The sequence below is a fragment of the Callorhinus ursinus genome, unplaced genomic scaffold, assembly GCF_003265705.2.
Source record: "Callorhinus ursinus isolate GAN/ISIS: 27379988/994484 unplaced genomic scaffold, GSC_fseal_2.0 scaffold10, whole genome shotgun sequence".
Lineage (NCBI taxonomy): Eukaryota > Metazoa > Chordata > Mammalia > Carnivora > Otariidae > Callorhinus > Callorhinus ursinus.
In genome coordinates, this window is record NW_027397072.1 from 49848515 (window position 1) to 49873386 (window position 24872).

Below are 24872 nucleotides of genomic sequence, written 5' to 3' on the forward strand. Positions count from 1 at the left end.
TGCGCTCTGCTCCAGGAGAAGGCATTTGGAACCGCTCCGCAGGTTCACGGAGGTCCATCTGTCAGTTTCTGCTCGGCACCTTGAGAGGGTAGCTCCTCTAGAGCTGGCAGAGATGCAGGGAGGCTGCCACCAGGGGCCCAAGGACTTGGTGCTGGTGGGGCCCACAGGGACGTCCTTCGGCCCTGGGGCTGTTCCCCTCCCCCAGGGGGGCAGGGGCAGAGGGAGTACGGTGCAGGTGGGGTAGGGATCCAGAGCAGATCTTCCCCTCCCTCCTTGACCTCTTGGTTCCCAGGGGACTTCGATACACTAGCAGAGGAGCGGGAGAAAGCCCTCGCGTCTGCTATGCCACCTGAACGTGAAAGCGGAGAAGGAGCACAGACCGCCAGCTAAATGAGAACTGTTCGCTGCTGCAAACACAAACTGGTGACACGCTGAAGCAGATGCGGGACGACCTCATGGTGACTGGGAAGCAGATCTCAGCCCACCTCTAACCCAAGCCAAGTTGACCCCTCTCCCCACCTTCTTTTCAGGGAGGGCAAAAGGCAGGCATCTGGCCCTTGCTTAGCAGCAGCAAGGGTTCCCACGTCTCCCAGGGAAGCATCGGGGGGGGGGTCCCTTGTTCATGGGTCCCAGCAGACACAACCTTCCTAGGCAGGCAGGCAGCTCCATCTCCATCCCAGCTCTTGGGGCAGCAGAGACCAGGAACCTGCAGTTATGGGGTGAGGGGCAGGGCGGCAGGACAGAGGGGCTTGCACTGGACAGCTCCATCGAGAACTAGTGCCTCCCGATCCCCAATTACAAGTTTAAAATGCAGGGGCACCTGGGTGGCTCAGTCGGTTAAGCGCCCAACTGTCGATCTCAGCTCAGGTCTTGATCTCAGGGTCGTGAGTTCAAGCCCCGAGCTGGGCTCCATGCTGCGCATGGAGCCTACTTAGAAAATAAATAAATAAAAATAAAATGCAAACACAACAGGGAGGATTAACGCGTTGATAGGTTCTACCTAAGAAGACGCTTGTGGGAGTCTTAGACTCTGGAGAATAGCCAGGCAACGAACAAAGATGCTGCCTCAAGAAAGAAGACCGGGCACACAGAAGTGGAACCAATTTCACCAGTGGCCTTTGTAAGCTCTACTTCCAGCCTCCATGAATCCTCATCCCCAAAGAGCAGTTGCAGGTAAGTTTGTGTTTTAGGCCACCTTCAGATGTCTGGGAACTGAGAAGGCAACGCTCCCTACTAGTTAGTACTAATGAGAGTTAATGACAACTGGGCTGTTAGTCCCCAGGTAATAACAAGGTGTGGGTTCACAGGGCTCCTCCCAGATGTCTGCCTGTGGGAAAACAGCCCAGGACCTTCTTTCTACGGTGGGGATCAGGCCGGTGCCCCTGGTCTGTTATCCAGCTCACAGCCTCCAGGCTCGCAGCCAGGCCTGCTTTAGATTTTGCTCCTCAGACTGGCCTAGGCTGTCACACTTTGAGGAGGTGAAGCTCATTGTGTCTCTCATCAGGTTGATTCTACAGTATTTATTAAAAGGATTTACTGCATGCTGGGCCTTGTGCCAGCTACTGGGAAACGAAATTGAGTAAGAGGAGGAAGCACCTCACCATAGGAACTCATACCAGGCCCTAAAGTACTGCTACGAAGTGCAGACTTCATGCACAGGGATGAGGGAAGGAGGGGCTGCTGGGGCCCAGCGCCGGTGACAAAACCCAGAGCATTTCCAATATACCTGCAGGAACAGGTTAAAGAGCGTAACACAGGGGCGCCTGGCTGGCTCAGTCAGGGGCGCGCATGACTCTTGATCTTGGGGGTTGTAAGTTTGAGCCCCAAGCTGGGTGTCAAGATTACTTAAGTAAATAAAACTTAAAAAAAGTGTAACAGAAAAAGATCCCATTCACTTGTAATAACAAGACCTACAACATTAGAAATGAACCTAATGAGATATGTGTAAGAGCCAAAACTTTAAAACTCTGGTGGACACACAAAGAAGACTAGAATAGATGGAAAGATGTACTTCCCATTTCCTGTATAGGAAGACTCCCTGTAAAGCTCTCATTCTCCCGCAAATAATCTATAAATTCCATGTGATTCCAACTGAAAAATCACAACATTTTTCACAGAATTTGACAAGTTGTTTATAAGCTTATTTGGAAAAGGAAATATAAAACAAAAGCCAAAAAAAAAAAGTGGAAAAAATGAGTTTCGGGTTTAACCCAACTGTTATATAAAAACTGCTGTAATTAAAACAATAAAGTACTGGGACGCCTGGGTGGCTCAGCTGGTTAAGCATCTACCTTCAGCTCAGGTCATGATCCCAGGGTCCTGGAATTGAACCCTGTGTAAAGCTCCCTGCTCAGTGGGAGTCTGCGTCTCCTTCTGCCCCCACCCCATGCTCCATGTGCATTCTCTCTCTCTCTCTCAAATAAATAAAATCTTAAAAAGAAAACAATAAAATACTGACACAGAATCAGACAATTCAATGGAACTGAAGAGAGGCTTTAGGATGCCCATGAATATGTATTTATAAAATGCTTAAGGTAGAATTATAAACCATTTGGGAAACTATAAATAGCTGATAAAGAGACTGGAAATAATAGGCTTCCTATCTGGGAAAAACTCAATCCCTATCAAATCATATACAAATATAAATCTTGAACAAAGAGCCAAAAAATATATGTACAAATATGTCAATTACCGCATCATTTATAATTACAAAAAAATTGGAACTGTACATGTCCATCAATGGGAATCAGTTTAATTACAATAAACCTATAAAATGCAAGACTCTATAGCCCTTAAAAGGCTAAGATAGATGTGCTGACATGGAAAGATGCTCTCAACACATTAATGAGCAAATCAAAGAATACCTAAAATAAAGGATTGTACAAACACATTACTGCAGGAAAAGTAAGTTCATATACTCACTTTAAAAGTCTGCAAAGAGGGGTGCCTGGGTGGCACAGTCGCTGGGGTCCTGGGATCGAGCCCCACATCAGGCTCCCTACTCAAGCAGGAAGCCTGCTTCTCCCTCTCCCACTCCCCCTGCTTGTGTTCCCTCTCTCGCTGTATCTGTCAAATAAATAAAATCTTAAAAAAAAAAGTACGTGCATGCATGTGTGTGTGTATGTGTGAATATTAAAAAAAAATAAAGTCTGCAAAGATATGTATAAATTGGTAATAGAGATTACACCAGGATGGAGAAGAAATTGCAATTTTCAGTTTCTAATTTTTCTAATTTATATACTTTTATATTTTTTCAGTTCGTGAAATGAGCATGTATTATTTTTATTTTTATTTTTATTTAAACTTAAATTTTTATTTAAAGTCCAAAAATGTATTGCCCATTTGGGGAAAAGAAAGAATAATAATATTGCTAGTGGTTTCTAGGTTGAACTCAAAATCCACCATCTCTCTGTCCCTGGCCTTTACTACTGCTCTCCATGGAGTCAAGGTAAAGGGTAAAAAAATCTATCCCCCGATGTGCAGCACCTTCTCCCTCCAGTGTGACCCCTCAGCCAAATCATTTCTCTGCTGGCTTCAACAAGTTCAGGCTGGGGTGCAGAGGACTCCCCACCACACCAGACTCTGCTGGACCTGCAGAGGGGAAACTGCGCCTTCCCCATTGGGATCATTGTTGCCCTACACCCTGAGTTCTGGGGGAATAAAGAATTGGATTTGCAGGGGAGCACTGGAGACTGACTCCCAGAGATGCCCACACTGTTTTTCCTGGTGCTATGAATCCCTCTCTCTTACCCTACTGTCCTGTCCATCCTAGCACACTCTTCACAGCCTCAGGGCACCAGCTGGGCCTTATCTTCCAGAATTGCATCAAAGAAGCACAGAGCAAGACTTGAACCTGCAGCCTTGACCAGCTCAGCTAGGCCATGAGCTCTGGATCAAAATTTTATCTCCCTCCCCCTGCCCTCTTCCCCTTCACTGTCCTTAGCTTCTCATTTCCTCTGCTGCTAATGCATGAGGCTTTTCTCAATACTACTAACACTTCTATATGGGCCTAGGATATTCTCTGGTCCTAGGCAGTAAATTCAAACTGATTTTGTTTAGGTTAAAAAAAAAATTTTCCCCCCACAGGTCTGGCTGCTAAGCTGGTAAGCTATTACTAGGTCCCCTGCCCAGCGGTTTGGAGACAAAGCCCCTAAAAGTAATCAAGTGCCTTCTCTGGCCCTGCCATTGTTTCACAGCCAGTGATTCTCCTTTGTTGGGAGGAAAGGGAGCTGGGCTGCACTAGAACTTGGTATTCTCACATTGGGTGTGCCATCAGCATCTCCCCAAGAGCAGGAGCAGACATGAAATAGCAAAACCTGCAAAAGAGGCCACAGGAAAACTTAGAGAAAAAGTCATATTTTTAAATGTGTCTGTGATGATTAAAAAAAAAAAGTAGAAAAAGAAAAAATAGAGTGTCTTACAGATCCAATGGAGAATCTAGAAAAAGCACATACCAAATAAACCTAAGGAAAAGAAGACAATAAAGACTAAAGCAGAAATTCATGCTTTAGAAAACAGAGAGCTGGGGCTCCTGGCTGGCTCTGTCGGTTGAGTATGTGACTCTTGATCAGGGTCGTGAGTTCAAGCCCCACGTCAGGCATGCGGGAAAGAAAAAAGAAAGAAAAGAAAATAGAAAGCACAACTGACAAATCTATGTGCTTTTAAGTTACATAAAAAAAGAAATTAATGTACGATGTTAGAAATTAAGAAAGTGAAAAGAAATCACAGCTACTGAGGGAACTGAAGGGCAATAACCGTATACCCATGATGCTATTAAATTTGAAAAGATCACTTTCATAGAAAACACAAAGTACATGTTTTGTAACAACAGCCACAGAAATTATAGGTCAATCTCCTTCACAAAAATAAATGCAAAACTCCCACGCTGACAAATCAAACAGCATGCTAAAAAAAAAAAAAATACCCCATTACCAAGTATGGAATATTCAAGGAATGTAAAGATAGTGCAATATTAAGAAATGCATTAACAGAATTCATCCTATTAACAGGCAAAGGAGAAATATTCCACCTTCAAACCATGTTAAATAGATGTGACAAAATGAAGCATCCACTACTAATAGGGAAAAACTTCTTAATAAAATGAAGCAAGAGGTAAATTCCCTAACATGACATAAAGACCTCAAACAATCAGCAATACCATGCTTACGGGTAAAACACTAGAGACATTCATATTAGAGTGAAAAGGGAGGGGGAATCACTAAGGAGAACAATGGCCTCTGCTCACTAAATATTTGCCAAATGAATTTAACATGGAAGGACAGTCCTAGGAGAGAGACAAGGGGATCGGCTCTGAAGTCAGCTCCACCTCCTGGAGAAGTATCAGTCCTTGGTCACACTACTGGCCTGAATCTCAGTTTTCTTATCTGAAAGGTGGGGGCTACTACCACCTGCCTCGAAGTTGTCATAAGAACTATGAAAACTTGGCCCCATGCACCACACACACATTAAGTGCTCAAGCAACAACACTACAACTAGTAATATGTAGGGTAAAGCGGGCTATACCACAGCAGGACTCCATTTTTATAAACAACAGAAAATTAGTAGTTCACTCTGGAACAACCTGAGGTTAGGGGCCCTGACCCCCATGCAGTTGAAAATCTGCATAGAGCTTCTGACTCCCCAAAAAGTGAACCACTAATAGCCTACTATTGGCAGGAAGCCTTACTGATAACAGAAACAGCTGATGACCACACAATTTGACACATTATACGTATGACCTACTGTATTCTTACAAGACAACTGAGAAAATGTTAAGAAAATCATAAGAAAAACGCATGGACAGTACCATAATGTATTTACTGAAAAAAAAAATCCACGTATAAGTGGACCCACACAGTTCAAACCCATTGTTCAAGGGTCAACTGCATACACAGAGTCAAGTCTAGAGGAACACTACTAAACAGTGGTTAACTGGGTTGTGAAATTATGGGCAAATTCCTCCGCTTCTGTCTATTTCTATTTTCTAATTTTTCCAAAGAACATGTATTATCTGTAAAATACAAAAAGAGACTAAAGGGCGCCTAGGTGGCTCAGTTGGTTGGGCGACTGCCTTCGGCTCAGGTCATGATCCTGGAATCCCAGGATCGAGTCCCGCATCGGGCTCCCTGCTTGGCGGGGAGTCTGCTTCTCCCTTTGACCATCTTCGCTCTTGTGCTCTCTATCTCTCATTCTCTCTCTCTCAAATAAATAAAATCTTTAAAAAAAAAAAAAGAGAGACTAAAAAGCCAAAAAATGGTAACAGAGTTCTGGATTTAGCCAAGATTGAGGACTGGGCAAGGCTCACGGCCAAGGTGGCGGAGGAACTTTACAGGTGAGCGGGGAGCTGGTTAGCCAGGGGAGGGGCTTGCGGGCCTCCTGGGCCCTGTGTCCTCAGTTTCAGGCAACCCACACAGCGTGCAGCCCAGCTCCTGGCGGAGGATGAGCTGAAGCCAGCACACAGTGCTATACTACTGCATACCCTGACCTGACTCTGCGCAAATGACACAGAAATCCTGGACGATGGCAGTGGGGGGAGACTACACATTTCTTGAGCCAGGGGCTCATTATGCAGGTGTCTTTACTCGCCCAGCTGCATACAGTATGTACCCTTTTGTGTGTATGCTGTATATCAATAAAAAAAATTTTTTTTAATAATTAAAAACTCAGAGGAGAACACTCAGTTTCTGTCCTCGGCCACAGAGCTTCCCTCTTAAACTCTGGTTTTGATAAATATGAACTCATGGACCAGTTTCATGGAACAGAACATTCAATCCGGTATTTTGCCTGACATGTCTCGCTGTCTTCATTTTTCCCAACTCTTGACTGATTACTACTAAAATTATCAATGGACAAGAAAAAAATTCTGGGGCAGTCAGGGAGACACAGGAAAGCCAAACTGGATGAAGCAGCACACATTTGCATCACCTGAGTAGTCCTGAAAAATGCTAGCACCCGGGCTCTACTCCAGACAAATTACATCAGCCTCTCAGGGGCTGGGCCCCGGCACTGATATTTTCTTTTTTAAAAGCTGCCCAGATGATTCTAGTACGCAGTGGCACGGAGAACCACTGAACTAGCTGAACTGGAGGGACTGGCCCCCAGGCACTCTCTCAAGCAAGCTTAAGCGTGCTTGTCCTGGTGGAGGCTATGGGGGTGGGAGCGAGCATTTAGGGCTGAAGTGCCCTGGCATCCTCCCAGGTCCTCCTCCATGTCCTATGACCCCCAGACCCCAGGCATAGACCAGGGGGGATCCATGCCCCCACAGGAAGGAGGCAGCCTCTGGAAGGGTAGGAGAGGAGCTTCCCAAGAGTTGGGCACAGAGCCCTGGGCGCTGGCTCCCAGCCAAGTGTTCAGAGTGCTCTGGACCACTTGCCAGTACAGCCCCAAAAACATGTACCACTCCAACCACACAACCCCAGAGCTAAGCCCTAACTACTACTCAGGGTCCAAATGATACCACCAGGAACCCACAGCTGGAAACCAGGAAACCAAGGAAAAATAACAGTGAGAAGGCCACAGGGCAGAGGTCAGCGTATAGCTCAACCATCACATCAGGGAGAAGTGGCAGGGCCAGTGAGGCAGGGATGCCACACGGACCACCTGCCCAGAGTTTCCAACACTCATCTCTGGGACCCTATACCACCTTCATCTTGTATCCACTCTACCTAAATGTGTGAGAGGAACACAGGTCTGACCAAAGCAGATGGCTATCGTGGCCCAACAGCCAGCCCCACAGCATCTTATAAGCTCCTAGATAACTGACATAAGGAGTCCCTGGCCTATATCCCACAAAGCAGTCCCCTCAAAGGCCCCCTCTGCTCAGTCTAGAACTTAGGGCTAAGCTCAAAGCATAAGGGGTGAGAGTGGGCATGGGCTGAGGCCATGAACAGTGTTCTAGGATGGAGAACACAGCAGGAGAAGAGAAAGGGATGTGTTGCACCAGGAAAAATAGAATGGGCATATCTGGGGCACAGCTTCCCCCACTCCACTGAAAATCCAACTCTGTGTGCCCCCTACACAGCTCAGGGTGTAGGGTAACAACGATCCCACTTGGAAAGGCAGCCTCCCCTCTCTGGGTCCAGCAGAGCCTGGGGGTCAGAGGGTGCTCCCTGTACCCAGCTTGAACTTGTTCAAGCCAGCAGAGAAATGATTTGGCCCAGGGGACTTGGGCCTTGGCCCACACTCAAGGAAGAAGGTGGTGCAGAGAGAATCTGTCTGGAGATGCAGAGAGGACTCAGCCCAGAACCCTTCCAGGGTCTCTGCCTCTGCTATAGTTACTGGTCTCCCTATACCCTCCACCTTATGCAGAGAAACCAGCAGGAATCAGGGATGAAAACTTCCTAAGATACAGGACGGTGGATGGGCAGAAATAGCTCCTTCAGTAAACTCCATCTGTGTAGCAGGGCTGGGAACCAAGGCCCACAGGCTAAAAGAGCAGACTCTGGGGGAGGAGAACATTGAGGGGGAGGGGACGTGGGTGCCTGCTGCGGAAGAGGCAAAGCAGGAAAACTCAGTCAATAGGGCAGGGAGTTTAGGAGCTCACTGTCAGGGACAAGTTGCAAACCCTTTCAATGTCTTTGTTTCCTTCGCAAAGCCCATGAGGTTAGGATTACATGTGAAAAATGCTTGGAGGCGGGGTTGAGAAATCCAATTACTTAAGCACCAAGGGCACAAGAGTTCCAGGCCACAGAGGTAACCAGGATTTGCTCAGACCCTAATCTTACTGTCCTTGGGATGTTTGCCTCTTAAGGAATATTTCTGTGGCAGAACAGTGTTAACCTATGCTTTAGCCCTTACCCTACTCTCCTCAAGGATGAGGCAGCTGTGGTAGTAGGAAATTAGTATTTTTATTTTTATTTTTTGTCTAGTCTTTAGCATCCTACATGAAAAGACCAAAGATCCTCAGCAGAAAAAAACAACAAGTTTTACAGAGTGTGTAGGGGGGAAAGCGGGATAAAGTAGGAAGGAAATGTCCAAACTTTAGCCATCAAAAATACTGGGATGTCTGTCCTTACAGAAACCAGCACAGAGTCTGTGATCAGCCCCCAGACGAAAAGAGCTATATCTCTGGAAGACTGAGAGCCGCCAGATGGAAAAAGCTCAAAAGTCAAGGTACCCTGCCTGAGACAATGGAGCTTTAGCATCTTGTAGGGCCCAAGTCCACTCTGGCATCTACAGGAGACCTGGCCTCTCCTTAACTGTTCTCTTCCTCTAAGGCACACGGTACATACACGCAAACACACACACACACACACACACACACACACACACACACACACACACACTCCTGCCCCTTTGGGGGCTCCGCAGGCTCTGACCCCTCTCCATCAGAATCTGAGACTCGCAGAGAAGAAAGGGCAAACTGCAGGCATCCTTATCTACAGAAGCTGAGAGGCAGGTAAATCTTTCGAGGTCCTTGGAAAGAATCTCTGGGACAGTAAGATCTCTACTCTTCCACACGTCCTCCAGATGGACGGTACAGAAGAGAGGAGTCCTGTCCAGAAAGGGGCAGGGGGAGGGGGTCAAAACAGAGACCCTCTGCTTTCCCAGAAGCAAAGTTCAGAAATAATGCAGTTCAAGACATGGCCCATAAACTGTGGATCACCAGTCCACCGCAACTTCTAAAGCCATCCCAGCTATTTGCACCTGCCACAACAAGCAACGGCATGTTCGCCGGACACGCCTCATCCCCTAGCTCACAGACCGGTCTGGATGGTGCTGAGCTCCCAAGGTGAGCCATGCCTGGCACAAGCTGCAAACTCCTTGTACAAACAAAGTAAGGCTATGTTTCCATCTGCAACATTTTGGGAATGAAGGAAAAAAAAAAAAGAAAACTGGCACTTTGCCACATTTCAGTTGAGAAAAACTAACTTTGGGTAACCCCTTCATTTCACAAAGAAAACTAAAGTCCCGGAACATTAAGTGTCCCCACGCCTAATGCACAGGAGCAGAGTGGGGAACAGAGAGGAGAAGAAACCAGACAATTGCACTTCCCAGCTTCCTCCTTTTAGCCGGTGGTCTCCATGGGAACCCCAAGGCAGGCCGGGCTGCAGGACCCACACACTCGCACTGAATAGGTGATTCAGGATTCAAGGTGGACCGCCCGGGCATGGTGTTTCCGTCCCGCTTTACCTGAATCTCAGACACACCACATCTATAACCAACAATTTTTCCTTTCAAAACTAAGCTTTCTTCCCAACTATTTCATTCCTGACCCCACTACCCTAATCTGCAAGCACCAGATTCCAGAAACACTTACTCAAAACAAGGCTGGCATGTGGATTCTTCCTGCAAAGTCCCTTGAGGTCCACTGAGCCAGTGATGAAAGCGAATATAAAGAGCCAGGAGCTAGGCACAGCTGGGGGCAAAGGGTTTGGTCCGCCACGTGCAAGTTCACAGCCCCAAACACAAAGATCAAAAGCCTTCGCTGCGTAAAAAAGAAAACTTGCCAGTGCTGGTTTTCCCAGTCTGAGTTAGGATTTTTGCTAATTTTGTCAATGTCTCTTCCTTTCAGTGGTACTGTGAAGAACAAATGAGGACTTATTTTTCAGTATCTAGTACTGTACTTGGAACATGGTAAATGCTCATAAATGTTGAAAGACAAAGGGAAAGAAAAGGGGCGATAAAACAAGTAGGATCACAGTCTTTTCACCATCTGGGCCATGCCGGTCCCCTATTTGTCCCAAAGCTTCCTAAACTAACCCCCAAGGAAGCCACCTCCTTCTCAGAAGCTGCACACATGCTGGGAACAAGGGGGAGTCCTCAGCTGACTGCCAGATGCAAGAGTGTGAGAGGAAATGAGGCCAAAAGCCCAAGAGGTCAGGGTGGGAAAGAGAGCTGGGAGACCCGGAAGCTGAGCCAAACCAAAGCCCCTCCCCATGCTCCCCGCCCCCACCTCCGGTGAGCCAAACCCCTTGCTACAGCCTCAGGGGTATGGGAGGGGACTTGGCAGGACCACAAAGATCATTTCTAGCAGCTGGGGGGAGCCCGGAGCCTAGGCCCCTCCTCAGCAAACTCAGCAAGTGGGCCACGGGAGCCCTGACTGTGATCCCTGCGGGCGGCTCCCGGGCCCTTACACTGTGGCAGGCAGGAAGGCTCTCTCCCTTTGGCTCGCTCACATATCTATCCTGCGCTGTCCTCTCAATGGTTCCAGAAGGCGCTGGGGTCACTAAGGAGGTGGGGCTGAGCTCTGGGACTCTAACTACTGTCCTTATCACACATGCGGGGGGGGGGGGAGCACGAGCTCTCTCTCTCTCTCGCTCTCTTTCAGCATTCCCAGACTCAACTCTGTGTTTGGTTCCCTTCCTGCTCTAGCCTGACACGCTCACCTGAGTCCTTATCTCCCCAAGTTCACTGCTGCTTGAAAACTTACCTCGGAGAAAAAGAGTTTCTGCTAGACCCTCATCAAGGACTGGAGAGTAGGAAGAACAAGCAAGCAAGAACTAGTAGGAGTCACCCACGGTGTGTGGATCACAGATCCTCGACAAAGGGGCATTTCTGCAGTGGTCCAAAGGAGAGACAGGAGGCAGAGATCCCGGGCACAGTCCCAAAATAGTTTCCAGACATCCTCAGCCAGTCAAGGATTCCCATGGGGCAGAGCGTGGGAGCAGCGTGGGAGCCCGAAAGCAGGGGTGGCCTGGAGCTCTCGGCACTGGGCACTCACTCCTGTCCAGGCTGCCAAGAAGGAGGCGGTGGCAACAGTGTGTGCTATGGCATGTTCCTTGGGCTATCATGGGTAGACACATAACACACTAGCCAGCAAAATGACAAATTGCGTTTATCAAACTCAACTCTGTGCCTGTGCTAGGCATTACACAAACCCTACAGCATGGATGTGCCTGAAACTCTGGCTGGACTGCACACAGCAGATGAGCATATTCCCACTGCGTGCTGCACACCACTTACCCATGAGGTTTACCCATCTTGCACCCATCCTGTGGGAACACAGACTGGGACAAGTGATGCCCCCTTGTCCCATGTCCCAGAGTCTTGGCCTGATCTCAGAATGAGCTCACGTACCAGACACATCTTCCTACACTACGACCTGCTGAGGGAAGATGATCTGGTAACACTGCCTCATCGGGGTATGTGGGACACGGCACCTGATTGGCCACCTAAGGAAACTCCATGTGAGGGAAAGGTGGCACCAGGAATGGGGGAGGGGCAGGCGGGGACGGGAGAGTGTCAGATCTGAGCGCTTGTTGGCAATGCCCAAGCCAGGCCAAGAGGAGGCTAGGATTCTCAGACAGACAACTCAACAATAAAAACAAGCACAGACACAATCTCGGAACTTCAAAAGCACAGCCGGCTCAGGCCCTACGCTGAGAAGGGGGAAGGAGGAAGATGTGCTTGGAAGGCTTCCTCTGTTTTTTCAAGGAGCCTCTGCCGCATGCCCACAACACCAAAGGTTGAGGTATCAGGCTGAGAGCTTCCAGCAGCACTGCAGAGCCAGCAGAACGCAGGCAGGGAGAAACGGAGAACACGCTTGGAAAGAACTGAAGAGAAGCCATCGCTAGGCAGGAGGGGGGTGCTTTGGGGAGTAAACAAACCTGCCAGCAGGCCTTCCTCCAGCAGAGAGGGAAGCTCTGGCTGACAAGGCCGGAGACACAGCGGAGGGAGGGAGCTGCCTCCGCCCTGAGCCCATCTGTGCTCAACCCCTTGTCCTGTTCTCCCCAGGGTGGGGGGCAGAACAGGTGCACTGCAGGATCTCCGTGCCCACAGCCCTCAACAGCACACACACTGCTTACAGCTCCCCCAGTCAGCAGTGGGAGGCCAGGAAAGGAAGTGGAGGTGGAACCGGGGGTTCTGCTCTGGAGAAGGGAGCGAGTGAGCTCACAGCTCTCTCCTCCCCACCCACAGCACCGCCAGTATCAACCACCCTCTGCTTCCCTCAGGGGCCGCCCACTGCTCCCAGCCTCACCAAGGCCTGCCCAGCTCCCCAGGGGAGCTAATGCCACCTGGCTCTTCTTCTTCCCCCAGAACGGGGCTTCAGAAGCAAAATTCATGCCCTCCCCCAAGCACTTCCTTGCCTCAAGTTCCTTGGGAGGAGGCCAGGGAACCACCCCGGCTCCTGATCCACCCAGCAGCCGCCTCGCCCAGGAGCCCCCATCCCACGTGGGGAAGCAGAGTCCCTCCCCGCCAGCGTCCCCACCCAGTCAGTGAGGCGGCAGGGTGCCACTTCCAGCACCTCCACAGAGCTTCCCACAGCTTTCCCAGGAAGCGGCAGAAGGACTGCCAGGGACCAAAGTCTAAAAGCCTCTGGGGACTTCAGCAGCTTGCCCACCTGCTATCCAAGCCACCTGATTCCCATAGCTCCCGAAGGGCTCCAAGGGCCAAAGGGGAAAGTAGGGCTGAGGCAGGGGCAGGGACAGGCTCCCTCCCCCCATCCTGCCCCTGCCCTGATAGTCCCCACACTCCTTCCCCAGCCTCTCTGCTCTCAACTTGAGAGGCAGCCACATGAAGCTGCCTCCCGCTCTGTTTTCCCCACCCTGGGCCAGCAGAGGATACTGCTGAGTAATCCCAAACACTCAGCGGGTCCCCAGCCCTGAAAAGAGGAGCAAAGCCCAAGGAAACCTACCGATCCTGGTCCTTGCCAACGTGAGAGGAACATCTGTATTCCCTAGTAATGGCTGAGACCCCACCAGATTCTGCCCTGCTTTGCCCCAAATACCCCAGTCCCAGCCCTCAGGCGATCACAGTGCCCCCTTCTCTGCTTCCCACGCACCTGGTAACATTCCCTTCCCAGTCCCCCAGACACCAAGCTGCACAGAGTAACAACAGCCGCCCGACGGATTCCCAGTCATGATGTTGCATCAGCCCCCACCCTACCCAAAATATCCTCACCCCCACCACCTCCTCTCCTCTCCAGCCATCTCCATGGTGACAGCAGCATGACTAATGACACCCTATCAGCTTCAGACTCAGGAGCACAATCCCCCCATCCCCCTTTAACACCCCCCCCAGGGCGCCCCGGGATTTCTGCAGGTTGGATGCAAACTAACAGCACCAGGGACATTCTCTAGAGATTTCCAGAGGCAAGGGTGGGGAGTGGGTTGCATGTCTTAAAAAAAAAAAAAAAAAAACCAACAGTTCAACAAACCCAATCCCAACAGCACCCAAACCATCCAGCTGAGAAAGCAAAAAGAATCCAAACAAAACCCACACAGGCCTGAGAATTCATTGGTCGCCCACACCCCCGCCACCCCTCCCCCTCAGCTGCTGCTACACACACAGTGGGAGATTAAGGGATCACCAGAGGAGACCCTTTATTTTTATCCAATCCAGTCAAACACTTCACCCCCACCACACACGCGCACACGCACGCGCGCGCGCGCGCACACACACACGGTACCTTGACAGCAGCCCCTTGTCCCCACGGCCCGGCTCCTTCACCAGCCTTTATTTCCACCTGCAAAAGAAGCCAGAAAGACTGATGAGCCAGGCAGACACGAGGAAAGAAGCAAAGTCCTTCGGCTGCACAGCCCCAGCACCACTGCAGGGGAAGGAGGAGAACAGGAGGGAGGGGGCCGCGGAAAGAAAGGATAGCAGGGACCATCTTCCTGCCTCCAGCTGCCGCCCAGACTCTTGGTGGATGGGCTCATTCGCCTTCCTGTGTTTTTGTTTTCATTTCTCCTTTTTCCACCCTCCCGAGATCCAGGAGGGCACTGCCCCTCCTCCTGCGTCCTGTCTGGCCTCGTCTCCCCCCGCCCTGCCCGCTCTACCTCGGCCGGCCTCCTCTGGTGCATCGGCCGGCGGGCCTCCCATTATCCCCGCCGGAGCACACGGAGGGAGGCACTGCAGAGGAGGCGGCGGCCAGCTGCCGGCTTGGCTCCCCTCCCCGCCGCCGGCGAGGCTGGTGTGGAGGGGGCGGCGCGCTCACCAGCCAATCCCCGTGGCCCGCCGGGCGGCGGGGGCAGGGCCGCCGGGGGGTGCTGGACCTGCCCAGCCGGGAGGCGGGGGCGCCGCCAAGGGTGCCGCGGAGCTGCGCTGGCTGCGGCCCAGGTCTGTCGCCGCTCCCCGGCAGGCCGGGGATCCCGGGGCACCCCGCTTCCTCCTGAGCAGGGGACCCTGAAGGTAATACCCAGGGCGTCCTCTGCATCTCCAGAGTCAAAGAGGGCAGACGGCGCCCGGGGTCGACCTGGGGGGGGACTGGTGGGATTCCCCCTCCAGCCCCTCTGTCACCCCAGGACACCAGCATACTGCCTCATCCTAGCAGCAGCGAGGACAGTGCCAGGTGCTAGGATAAGAGCAGGAGGAGTGACAACCTCCGTCATCTTCCAAGAAAAAAAAAAGTCTTGGCAGTATGAACGTTTACCCCATTTTTGCAGATGAGGAAACAAGGCGAGACAAGTAAAGGAACTTACCCAAGGTGACAACAGCTGGAACACAGCAGGGGTGGGACTCCAAGCCAGATCCATCTGGCTCTACAGACCAGACTCTTAACCGTGACACATAGTCCTGCTCCTCCCTCCCTCTTGTGCCCACCTCGGAAAACAGACGGCTTGAAGCCCACCAAGTCAGCCTTGCCCTCCCCATACACACAAACACCCACACCTCACCCTAGATCGCTCATCCCTCATGCCTGAACACACCCCACCCTATCCAGACAGCCTCCGCCACCACCACTAGGATGTTTCCTCCTCTCTTAGAAAGGCCACAGAAGGTGGCCCTCCAGGTCCTCGGCGCCCCCCAGACCTCAGGGCTCCCAATCCCTGGAAAAGGCTGAGGACAAGAGGTGACCCAGACCCCAAGAGGTCTGGCCTCCACTTCCCAGACTCTGAGCCTTTGAACGCTACAACACCCAGGAGAGAGAAGAATGGCAGGAGGGGAAAGAATAGAATGGGGAGAGGAAGGTCTTACAAACCACTCCTCGATTTCATTTCCTGGGCATTCCTGGGCACACCCTGCTGCACCCTATCCCCTCCCTGTAGCTGAATACCCCCGAAGTTTCTACCTCCTGGGAAAGCGACAGCCACAGACTCTGGTGCTTGCACGTCTGGTTGAGTTTCTGGCTCCATCACCAGCCAGCCGCAGCACCATGGTCATGTTACTTTACCTCTCTTAGCCTCACTTGGCTCTTCTGTAGAATGGAACTACAAACACCAGCTAAGCCCTGCGCAGTCAGAAGTATTCTACAAAGAAAGGTAGCATGGTGCCTGCCACATGACCGAGCAGAGCAAGCCACCATCACTCTGAATTTCGAGGGGGAGCTCACCATGTGCTACTTCTCATCTCACAGATGAAGGTGCTGAGGCCACAGAGGAGAGGTAACTGGTAGAACTGGTTAGGATGTGTGGGAGCCTCTGTTTCAGTGACCTGCCCAGTTGCTGCCCCCTTCACGGGGTCCCAAGCTAATACTCAGAATGGGAGGAGCTGCCTTGGCCTCTGGTGAGGAGACTCCAAGAAGCACTAGGGCCCACACCTGCCTCACCCCTGGGGACAAAGGGCAGCCCTGCTGGCTCCTCTCCAGGGTAGGCAACAAGGCAAGGCAAGGAGCAGGGTCCTACACCATGGCTCAAGATGGGAAACGGCTTCTGCACCCCCAAAGCTCTTACCTTGGCCAGGCCAAGAGAAGTCCCCTCTTTACTCTGGTCCCCAGCACCCCTGCCGCCCCCCCCCCCCACTGCTTGGACAGTAACAGTTAACACTGTTGCCGCTGCGGCTGCCACAGTTTATCAAGCCCCTGCTGCGTCCCAGGCCCTGTGCCAGTTACGCTGTAGGAGCATCTGACTGAGCATCTGACTTACTCCACACACAACCTTGCCTCTCATGGGGAAGCGGACGAGAGATGTTAAGTCACTTGCCCAGCAACACACAGCTGGTGAGGAGTGAGCTAGAATTCCAATCTAGGCCTTGTTCATTCCAGTTCTCTCAGCCCCCTCGCTCTCTGCCAACCCCAGGGAAATGCAAAAAGGGATAGGGTCATTTGAACCTAACCACTTCCCTTCAAGCTATGGGTCTGAGAATAGTAACGTTTTTCATGCCTCAGAGACTTTGGGAAGCTGCTCCTTGACTGGATTCCCCTCCCCCTGCCCGGTGCTAGGCTTCCTCCGCCTGTTCCCTCCCTCTGCTGCTCTCCCAGCTCCTCTAGCCCCCACGGGCATCCCCCGCTCCTCCGGGGCCTCACAGCGCAGCTCACAGCCTCTCCCAGAGCACCGGTCACAACCAGGCACAGTTATTTATTTACACGGCGGTCTTCCCCATGTGGGCGGGGGGCCCCCGTCTTCCCCTTGACTTAACTAGGCTGTGCTAAGTTTCTAGGCAAGGAGGGTGGAAAGGCAGGGGGTTGGGCACTGAAATATGGAGGCCACTCTCCTGACTGACCTTCTCTTTGAGGTCCCCAAGGATCAGAGGGACACCTGCTCTCTGGAGAGGGCAGACCTGTTCGAACTGAACTACAGCTGAGCCTTAGCCTCGTTCAACCAGCACGTCTTCCTCCACAGCCTGCAGAAGCCACCCTGACTGTCTGAACCCCCCCCCCCCCGGAACTCCACTGCTAATTCAGTCTTACCCTACCCACAGGTCCTGGCTCACCAGAGCCTATGGTCCCCAGGGCAGTCTACCTGCCCCCGTCTCTGTCCCACACGGGCCTCCTGCCCTTTCCTGAGGAACCTGGAATGTCAGGGCTCCAAGGAGTCACAGAGGTACATGCTCCTAGCAGAGACACTGTCCACACCCCACAACCAACCCTCTCCCATCTCTACAGGCCTCTCTTTCGACATTTTGGACTTCTCAGTGACTGACCCAGAGGTACTTGTGACCCCTGGGGGCTGAGGGGCCCCTCCCCACTTTCTGTCATGACCCCAGTCCCACCATACTCCCAAAAGAGGAATAGGGCCACAGCCATCCCCACTGAGGAGAGGCAGATGGATTCACTCACTCTCAGAACACACAAATTACCCCAACACTGAGAACCTCAGTAACATGGGTACCCACAGGCCGGAAACCAGACAGATATACAAAGACTAGGGGATGGGGACACATCCAGACATAGATTCAGGAGCATGTGCAGGAACATCAACCAAACATCAACCCCCATGTAGGGCCCCACACTTGGAGCATGGCGTAGCATATCTTATTTAATCCTCAAAACAAACCAGTGAAATAGGAATTATTCACACCCATTCTACAGATAGAGAAATCCATTTACAGGGAGACTAAGCATCTTGCCTAAGGTTGATGACTGAGCAGGGCTCTTGCCACCCCCTCACTTGCACTGATACAGCCGGGCTGCTCTGTGTAGTTCTAGGATTTTCGTATCAACCTACCTCTTCTAGCGTTGGCAGAAGATAAACTTCTCTTCTCCAGCACAGCTGTGTCCTGAATGAGGTCACTCCCCACAAAGCTTTACTTTAAACCTCAGTTCAAGACCCGATTCCTCCAGGAAGCCTTCTAGGGTTACCCCAGTCCTCTGTCAGCTGACAGTACTTCTAACGTTTCTCATCTGACACTCGGTACTGCTATTTGTCTGTCTGGGTGTCCTGCCTCCCCCACCAGAATGGCTGGAGTCGTGCATTCCCAAAGCCCCTGCAGGGTTTTGCCCAACATACCACACACGGAAGGCACCTGAAATCAACTGTGGGAGAAGTCATACCTTCCTCTCCTTCCCTCTCCATCACACAAAGGATCCTGCCAAAGAAACCCAATACCCCCTCCACCTTCAGAGCCTATGTTTGAAGTCCCCGGTGTCCACGCATCAATTTCCACCCAAGTAATTGCAGCCCATCACACACATCATCCCCTATATTTGAAACTCTTTGCGGTTGTCATGGGAACTGCCTTTGCCTTCATTCACTGATCAGGCCTCACAATTAGCTTTGGCAGCGGAAGTCTGTGTCAACAGCAATCACAAGGAGAAGGAAGAGGAGGAGGAGGAGGAGGAGGAGGAGGAGGAGGGGGGGGGAGGAGGAGGAGGAGGAGGAGAAAAGGTGCTTCTCCTGGAGACGCAGCGAAGATGGACTAAACCCAGGCACCCAGCAATGTCCGAGGGAATGTAGTCGGAGCCTGCCAACAACTCCGCTGGCCCGCCTGCTTCCGAACTCACCAACAGAATGCACCTGGGCCCCCCAGGCTAGTGCGCAGAGGATGGAGCTCTGCCCATACCCCGCATGCTGTCCTCAAAGCTAGTGAGAAAGTCTTCCAGTCTACTTCCCCACCCCAAATTCAACAGCCTTGGGCCACCAAATGTCCCAGGATCCAAGCAAACAACACGGGACCTTAAGAGGTCATTGAGAAGTGGGACAGGAATGCTGAGTGGTTTAGATGGGGATGCTGGGGACAGCGCCCAGGGAAGACTTCCAAGAGCAATTCACACAAAGCGTCTTCCCCACCACCTGGAGGATCTGGGAATACCCTCGGGTGGCCCCCTGCAGTCTGTTCGCATCCTTCCACACCCTGCCACCAGCCCTGAGCGTTCAAGAAGCATCTCCACACACTTCAGACTCAGGGGAGATGCCCCCTTCCTCCTGGAAGCCCCCTCATGACCTTCACCTATGGCTACACTGAAACTCTCAGAACATGTCCTCTCCCTTCCCCACTGGGCCCAATGGTGAGTAAGGCTGGTCTCTGCCCTCGAGGCGTCCCTCCCTTACAGCCCTGACAGACTGTGCTGTAATTATTTGTTTCCACGCTCGTCTCCCTCCCCAGACTGCGAGCTCATTAAGGACCGAGTAAGCGCCGCCTCCGCTTTCCCCGCCGCTGAGGCTCGGAGCGCGCCTTGCGCACAGCCAGTCCCAGGCGAGATTCGCTGAATGAGGCTGGGAAGGCGACTCGCAGGTCTCCAAGTCAAAGCAGATGACGTCCTGCTCGGGGACACTGAAGCCAAAGCCCTCCCCCAGCACCAAGGACGCTGCCGTCCTGGCACCAAAGAAACATTCAGGGAATGTGCCTCTCTTCCTCGTCCTAGCACCAGGACTTCCCAATGCCCCACATCTTGCTGGGGGCATGGATGCATACCCTTAAAGAGCAGAGCAACCCATAGAGGAAAAGATGAGACAAGAGCGAGCCACTCCATGTGCAACTCCCCTTCCGTTTGGAGGATCCCAAGGTGCTGCCCTGCCAGCAGCGGCAGGTAGACCCTCTGTCCGCAGGCTCCCCGGCTGGGTGTGCGCAGGTGGGGCACACTGGACTGGGAGCTTCAGGGTCAGAGCCGGTGGCGGAGGAAGAGCCAGCAAGCAATCCCCAGACCTGCGGTCACCTGCAGGCCAGCCAGGCACCCCACAACTGGGCTGCCAGCTTTCTCTTCTCCCTCAAAGACTAAGAAAAACTTAGGTTACCGGATTTCTTATGCAAACGACAGGAGACAAGGCCCCAGAGGGTGTGTCCACCGCAGGTGGCAGCAGCCTCTACCCTGCACGGCCACCCTCAGGTAGAGGCCCCCTGCAGCCCCCAGCGATTCCCCCAGGACCGCCTGGCCAGGCCCAAGTAGGGCTCAAGGGAGATGAAGGGGTGCCTCTCTTCCTGAGCATCCCGCCTTCGATCCACAAGGGAGCTGTGAAGAAGTGATGGGGACGGGGTTAGTGACAACTCCTGAGACCCCTGATGTGGTCTTTCAACCAGTCGGTCCCCACAATGCCTTCTCCAGAATGAGAGGCCCAAGGCAAAGAATAGACAACAGGGCTAGATGCAAACACAGGCAAGGCTCACCAAGGCTGCTGGTCAAGACTGGGGGTGGGAGAGGCCACTTGCCCCTAGCGAGCTTCAGAGACAGCCTTTGGGGGGGGGGGAGTCAGGCCTCATTCCTGTCCTTATTCCTTCCCCATAGCAGGTAATTAAAACACAGCCCATGCCTTCAAGGGGAGGCAAGGAGCTTCAGGGTGTGTTAGAGCCTAGGAAAGCACCAGCACCCTCCACACCCCTCCCCGCTTACCTTGGGGGTGGGGTGGGGACAGGGATCCCAGTCCAAAATATTCTTCTGAGAGCAGCCAACAGAAACAACTATTTCCCCAACCCAGATACAGGTTTCAGTGAGGGTTCAGAGACCACACAGGGAAGCTCCATATTCAACAGAACTTTTCATAGTAATGGAAACGTTCTATATCTGCACTGTCCCATACACAAGGCACTGGCCACATCTGGATACTGAGCAACTGAAAGGTAGCTGGTGCAACTGAGGTACTGAATTTGGTTTTATTTCATTTTAATTAATTTAAACTTAAACAGCCACACAGGGCTAATGGCTACCATACTGGACAGCTCAGATAGAAAACATTTCTTAAATTTGGGGAGGCCGTGAATACTATTGAGAATCTGCTGAAGACCATGGGCCCTCTCCCCTGAGAAAACACACCCCTGCACCTTTACCTGTCATTTGGCAGAAATTTTCAGAAAATTCACAGACTCTATTCCAACATACGTCTGAGATTAGGTCTAGGTCTAAGATCATCTAGAACTTGACCAAAAACTTTTATGGCCTAAGAGAGACGTTTCTTCTGCAATGTAATTGTCTAAGTAATATGAAAACAGACCTGATGTTATACTTTACAGTCTCAGCAGAAGACACCAAGCGTGGAAGCCCCCACCTGATAGAGGATGTCCTCCTAATGTCCCTACCAGTCAACACCCAGCCTCTCCCCAGACATGTGCAGGCACAGGAGACACACCCCCTCTCAGGGCTGGCTCTTCATTTTTGGAACAGCTGTAAATGCTAGACAATTATTTTTTTCTTTTAAAGTAAGCTTTACACCCAAAGTGGGGCTTGAACTCACAATCCCGAGATCAAGAGTCGCATGCTCACCGACTGAGCCAGCCAGGCACCCCTAGACCATTCTTTTTTCTAACATAGGTTCAATCTCCCTGCTTATAACTTCCACCCACTACTAAAAGTTCTGCACACTTCTCTACACATAGAAACTGACTCCCTCTTTCACATAAGACTCATCTTAGCATTCTTCACTTCCAAGTTGAACAGCCCTGTTTCCTTCAATTATCCTGCATGTGACCATTCTGACAGATCTCGAGATAGGCTGTCAACAACCCTTTTAAGAGTTTCAGCTCTTCCTACTTGCTAGGAAACCAGGGTTCCTTACTTGTGCATTAGTTTTTCTTTTTTTAAACAAGTACAAGACTCTGGATTTACTGATTAAATTCCATCAAGTTTGGCTGGGGCCCACTACTCCAGACCACCCCAATCTCCTTAGCCCCTTGTTCTATCATTCAGCTTAATACTTGCACCACCACCATCACCACCCCACCCCACCCACAGATCTGACACACCTACTCCCTACCTACAACTTAGGAAGATGGTACACATGCCTTCCCCTCCATAAGTCTCCAAACCCTCCCATAAGACCCAAGGTTCTACAAACACATACCCCTCCTCTTCACAACCACCACCAATTACTACTCTCATGGGCTCCAAGATCCTGAGTCAGGCTACTTTACCAGCAGACATCTTCTGGGAGCCCTTTCCTGACTACTCTCAAAACACACACACAAGTTCCACAAGTTCTTAAGAGGTTTTATTGATAACTCACTAGACTAGAAGCTAACAAGAATAAACCTGAAGCAAATCTCAAGAGGTTATGTCTCCCTGACCTGCAGGGTAAAGAAATGGGTTGGGGTGGGGCCGCCTGAGTAGCTCAACTGGTGAAGCGTCTGACTCTTGGTTTCTACTCGGGTTGTGATCTCAGGGTTGTGAGATCGAGCCCCGTGTCCGTGGGGCTCCACGCTCAGCTCGGAGTCTGCCGAAGCTTCTTTCCTTCTCCCTCTGTCCCTCCCCCAACCCTGTGTATGTGCATGCGCATGCATGCTCTCTAAAATAAATAAATAAATCTTAAAAAAAAGAAAGAAAGAAAAGAAAAGAAATGGATTGGGTCATCTTCCTTATTCTTGTTGGCAACTGGAGTTCTCTACCTGTTCATCCAGACTTACTTCTGTCCCCTTCTCCAAGCTCCACCCCCTTTTCTCAGTCACACAAGTGCTGTAGATCAGCTCTTCACACTCTCATGGACATACAAATCATCTGGGAATCTGGTTGAAGTACAGATTCTGATTCAGTACGTCCTAGGTAGGGCCCAAGATTCTGCAGTTCTAACAAGCTCCCAGGTAATACCGATGCTGCTGGTCCGCGGATAGGCAAGAAGGATGCATGGTCATGAACCATTCAGATACTCTGAGACTCACGGCTAGCAAGCAACCTGCACTAGAAGAGCCCAGGTCGGCACTCATCACCTCAGTCTCTCATCTGCATCAGAGAATTTCCACCCTAGCTACACATTAGATACACCTGGGGTGCCCCAGCCCCACTGGGTTCACCACAGACCAATTAAATCAGAATCCCTGGGAGTGGAACCCAGGGGATCGCAATGTGGAATCCCTGATCCACACGGTTGATAAAAAGATTGAACCAGGCAGTTATACCAGTGGCCTCTCTTCAGCATGACTTTAAATAAAAAGCTGGCCCTCTGATCTGTCCAAGAAGCTGCAGGAGATGCCATCATTTATTTGCAGAAATCCAGATCTATTCATTTGGCTGGGCTGCTTTATAAAGAGTTACAAGGACCACCCCCCTCACCAGAGCTCACCACTTGCCTTTCTAGTCTCACAAACTACCTTTTTAACAACCTCCTCTAAAGAGATGGAAAACTGATGTCAAGCTTATGTGCTTAAAATTTCCAAAATCTCTCTGAAAAATTGGGACTTTTTGCCTGTCTCCGGTCTTTTAGCCCTCTTTCAACCACCATAACTGCATAAAGATTGTCACTCTGCGAGCATGGGTGACGGGGTTCCATACCATAGCAAGCGAAGGGCTCACGCTCAGGTGTAGGCAGCTGACGGGCCCTCCTTTCCTAAGCACACCCGCTGGGGTCTTCCCCAAGTTCACACCTCCCAACAGCACAGGGCCCCAGGGGCTGTTCTCTGTCCCCCGTTATGCGCCCAAAGTTGTAAGCCTACTCTTCCTTCTCATTCTTGCCCTGGGAATACATAAAAGACATTTATTGTCTTGAGTATTTTCCACCAGCCTCAGCACATTCTGGCCGCTGGACTTCCTGACACTCCTCTTCAGGGGTCAGGCCACTCCTGAATCTGCCTTCAGAGACACGCAGTCCCTTTCCACATACGGAGCGTGGCCTTCCACCATCTGCGCTCACTGAACAGCAGCTCATGTAGCCACACAGATGGCTCAGTTCTCCCTGAGTCCCACCACCTTCCTCCTTGGGGCACCATTCAGGGCTGTACTGTCAGCATTTCCTTTTTAGAGAGCAATCCTATCCCTCCTGCTAACTTCCCTTTTAGAGTCTGTGGCCATGGGGTTAAAAACTGTTTGCTTTTGAAAAACAATTTCTAAATTCTGTGGCAAATGCCTGTTCTTGCCCAGCCTTCACTCTGGCTTCCCAAACGCTAAGATGGGGTTCCTTCCTCTATGAAGGATCTGATCGCCTCTCTTTTACCAATTCTCCCTTCGCTGGTGCAAACCGGCACCAGCCTGAAAGCACCCCTCCTCACAACCTCTGTCTTCAGAAACACAGAACTACCGACAGGCGAAGCAAGAATTCATAGGTATTCTGATACTGTGGAGGGATCCCCAATTCTGAGGTATCTTGTCTCAAAACTGGCAGAGAGAGCCACTGAATCCACTTGGCTGAGGGCTAGACAGTGTTCTCACACTATATATATATATATATATTCCCATTTCTCTTCATTTTTCACCCACAATGTTCTCAGTCAAGCTTCCCACCTTACACGTATGTTTCTCTAAGCAGGGTTTGTTTGTTTTTTTCCATTAAGACTTATTCTCCTACCCTGCCTATCAGGTGTTTACTGCCTTCACCCACGAGCAACTTCTCAGTCAGGACCAAGACCTCAGCAGTGCCTGACCCCTGGGTGTCTAGCCTCCTCCCCCAGCAGGGAGGCTGCAAATTCCTCCCTCCTTT

General features: G+C 51.2%; 1 protein-coding gene across 4 annotated transcripts in view; it reads right to left on the bottom strand.

Annotated features, from left to right (window-relative positions):
- TET3 (tet methylcytosine dioxygenase 3) overlaps nt 1-24872 on the bottom strand; it is a 97264-nt gene that overhangs the window by 65565 nt on the left and 6827 nt on the right. For 3 of the 4 annotated variants that reach the window (XM_073897517.1, XM_025868377.2, XM_025868378.2), the window contains one exon: nt 14351-14407. In XM_073897517.1, the coding sequence (XP_073753618.1) occupies nt 14351-14407 (57 nt within the window). Of the gene's footprint in view, nt 1-14350; nt 14408-14720; nt 14778-24872 lie in introns of those variants that run through there. The other variant, XM_073897518.1, reaches the window with a different exon arrangement.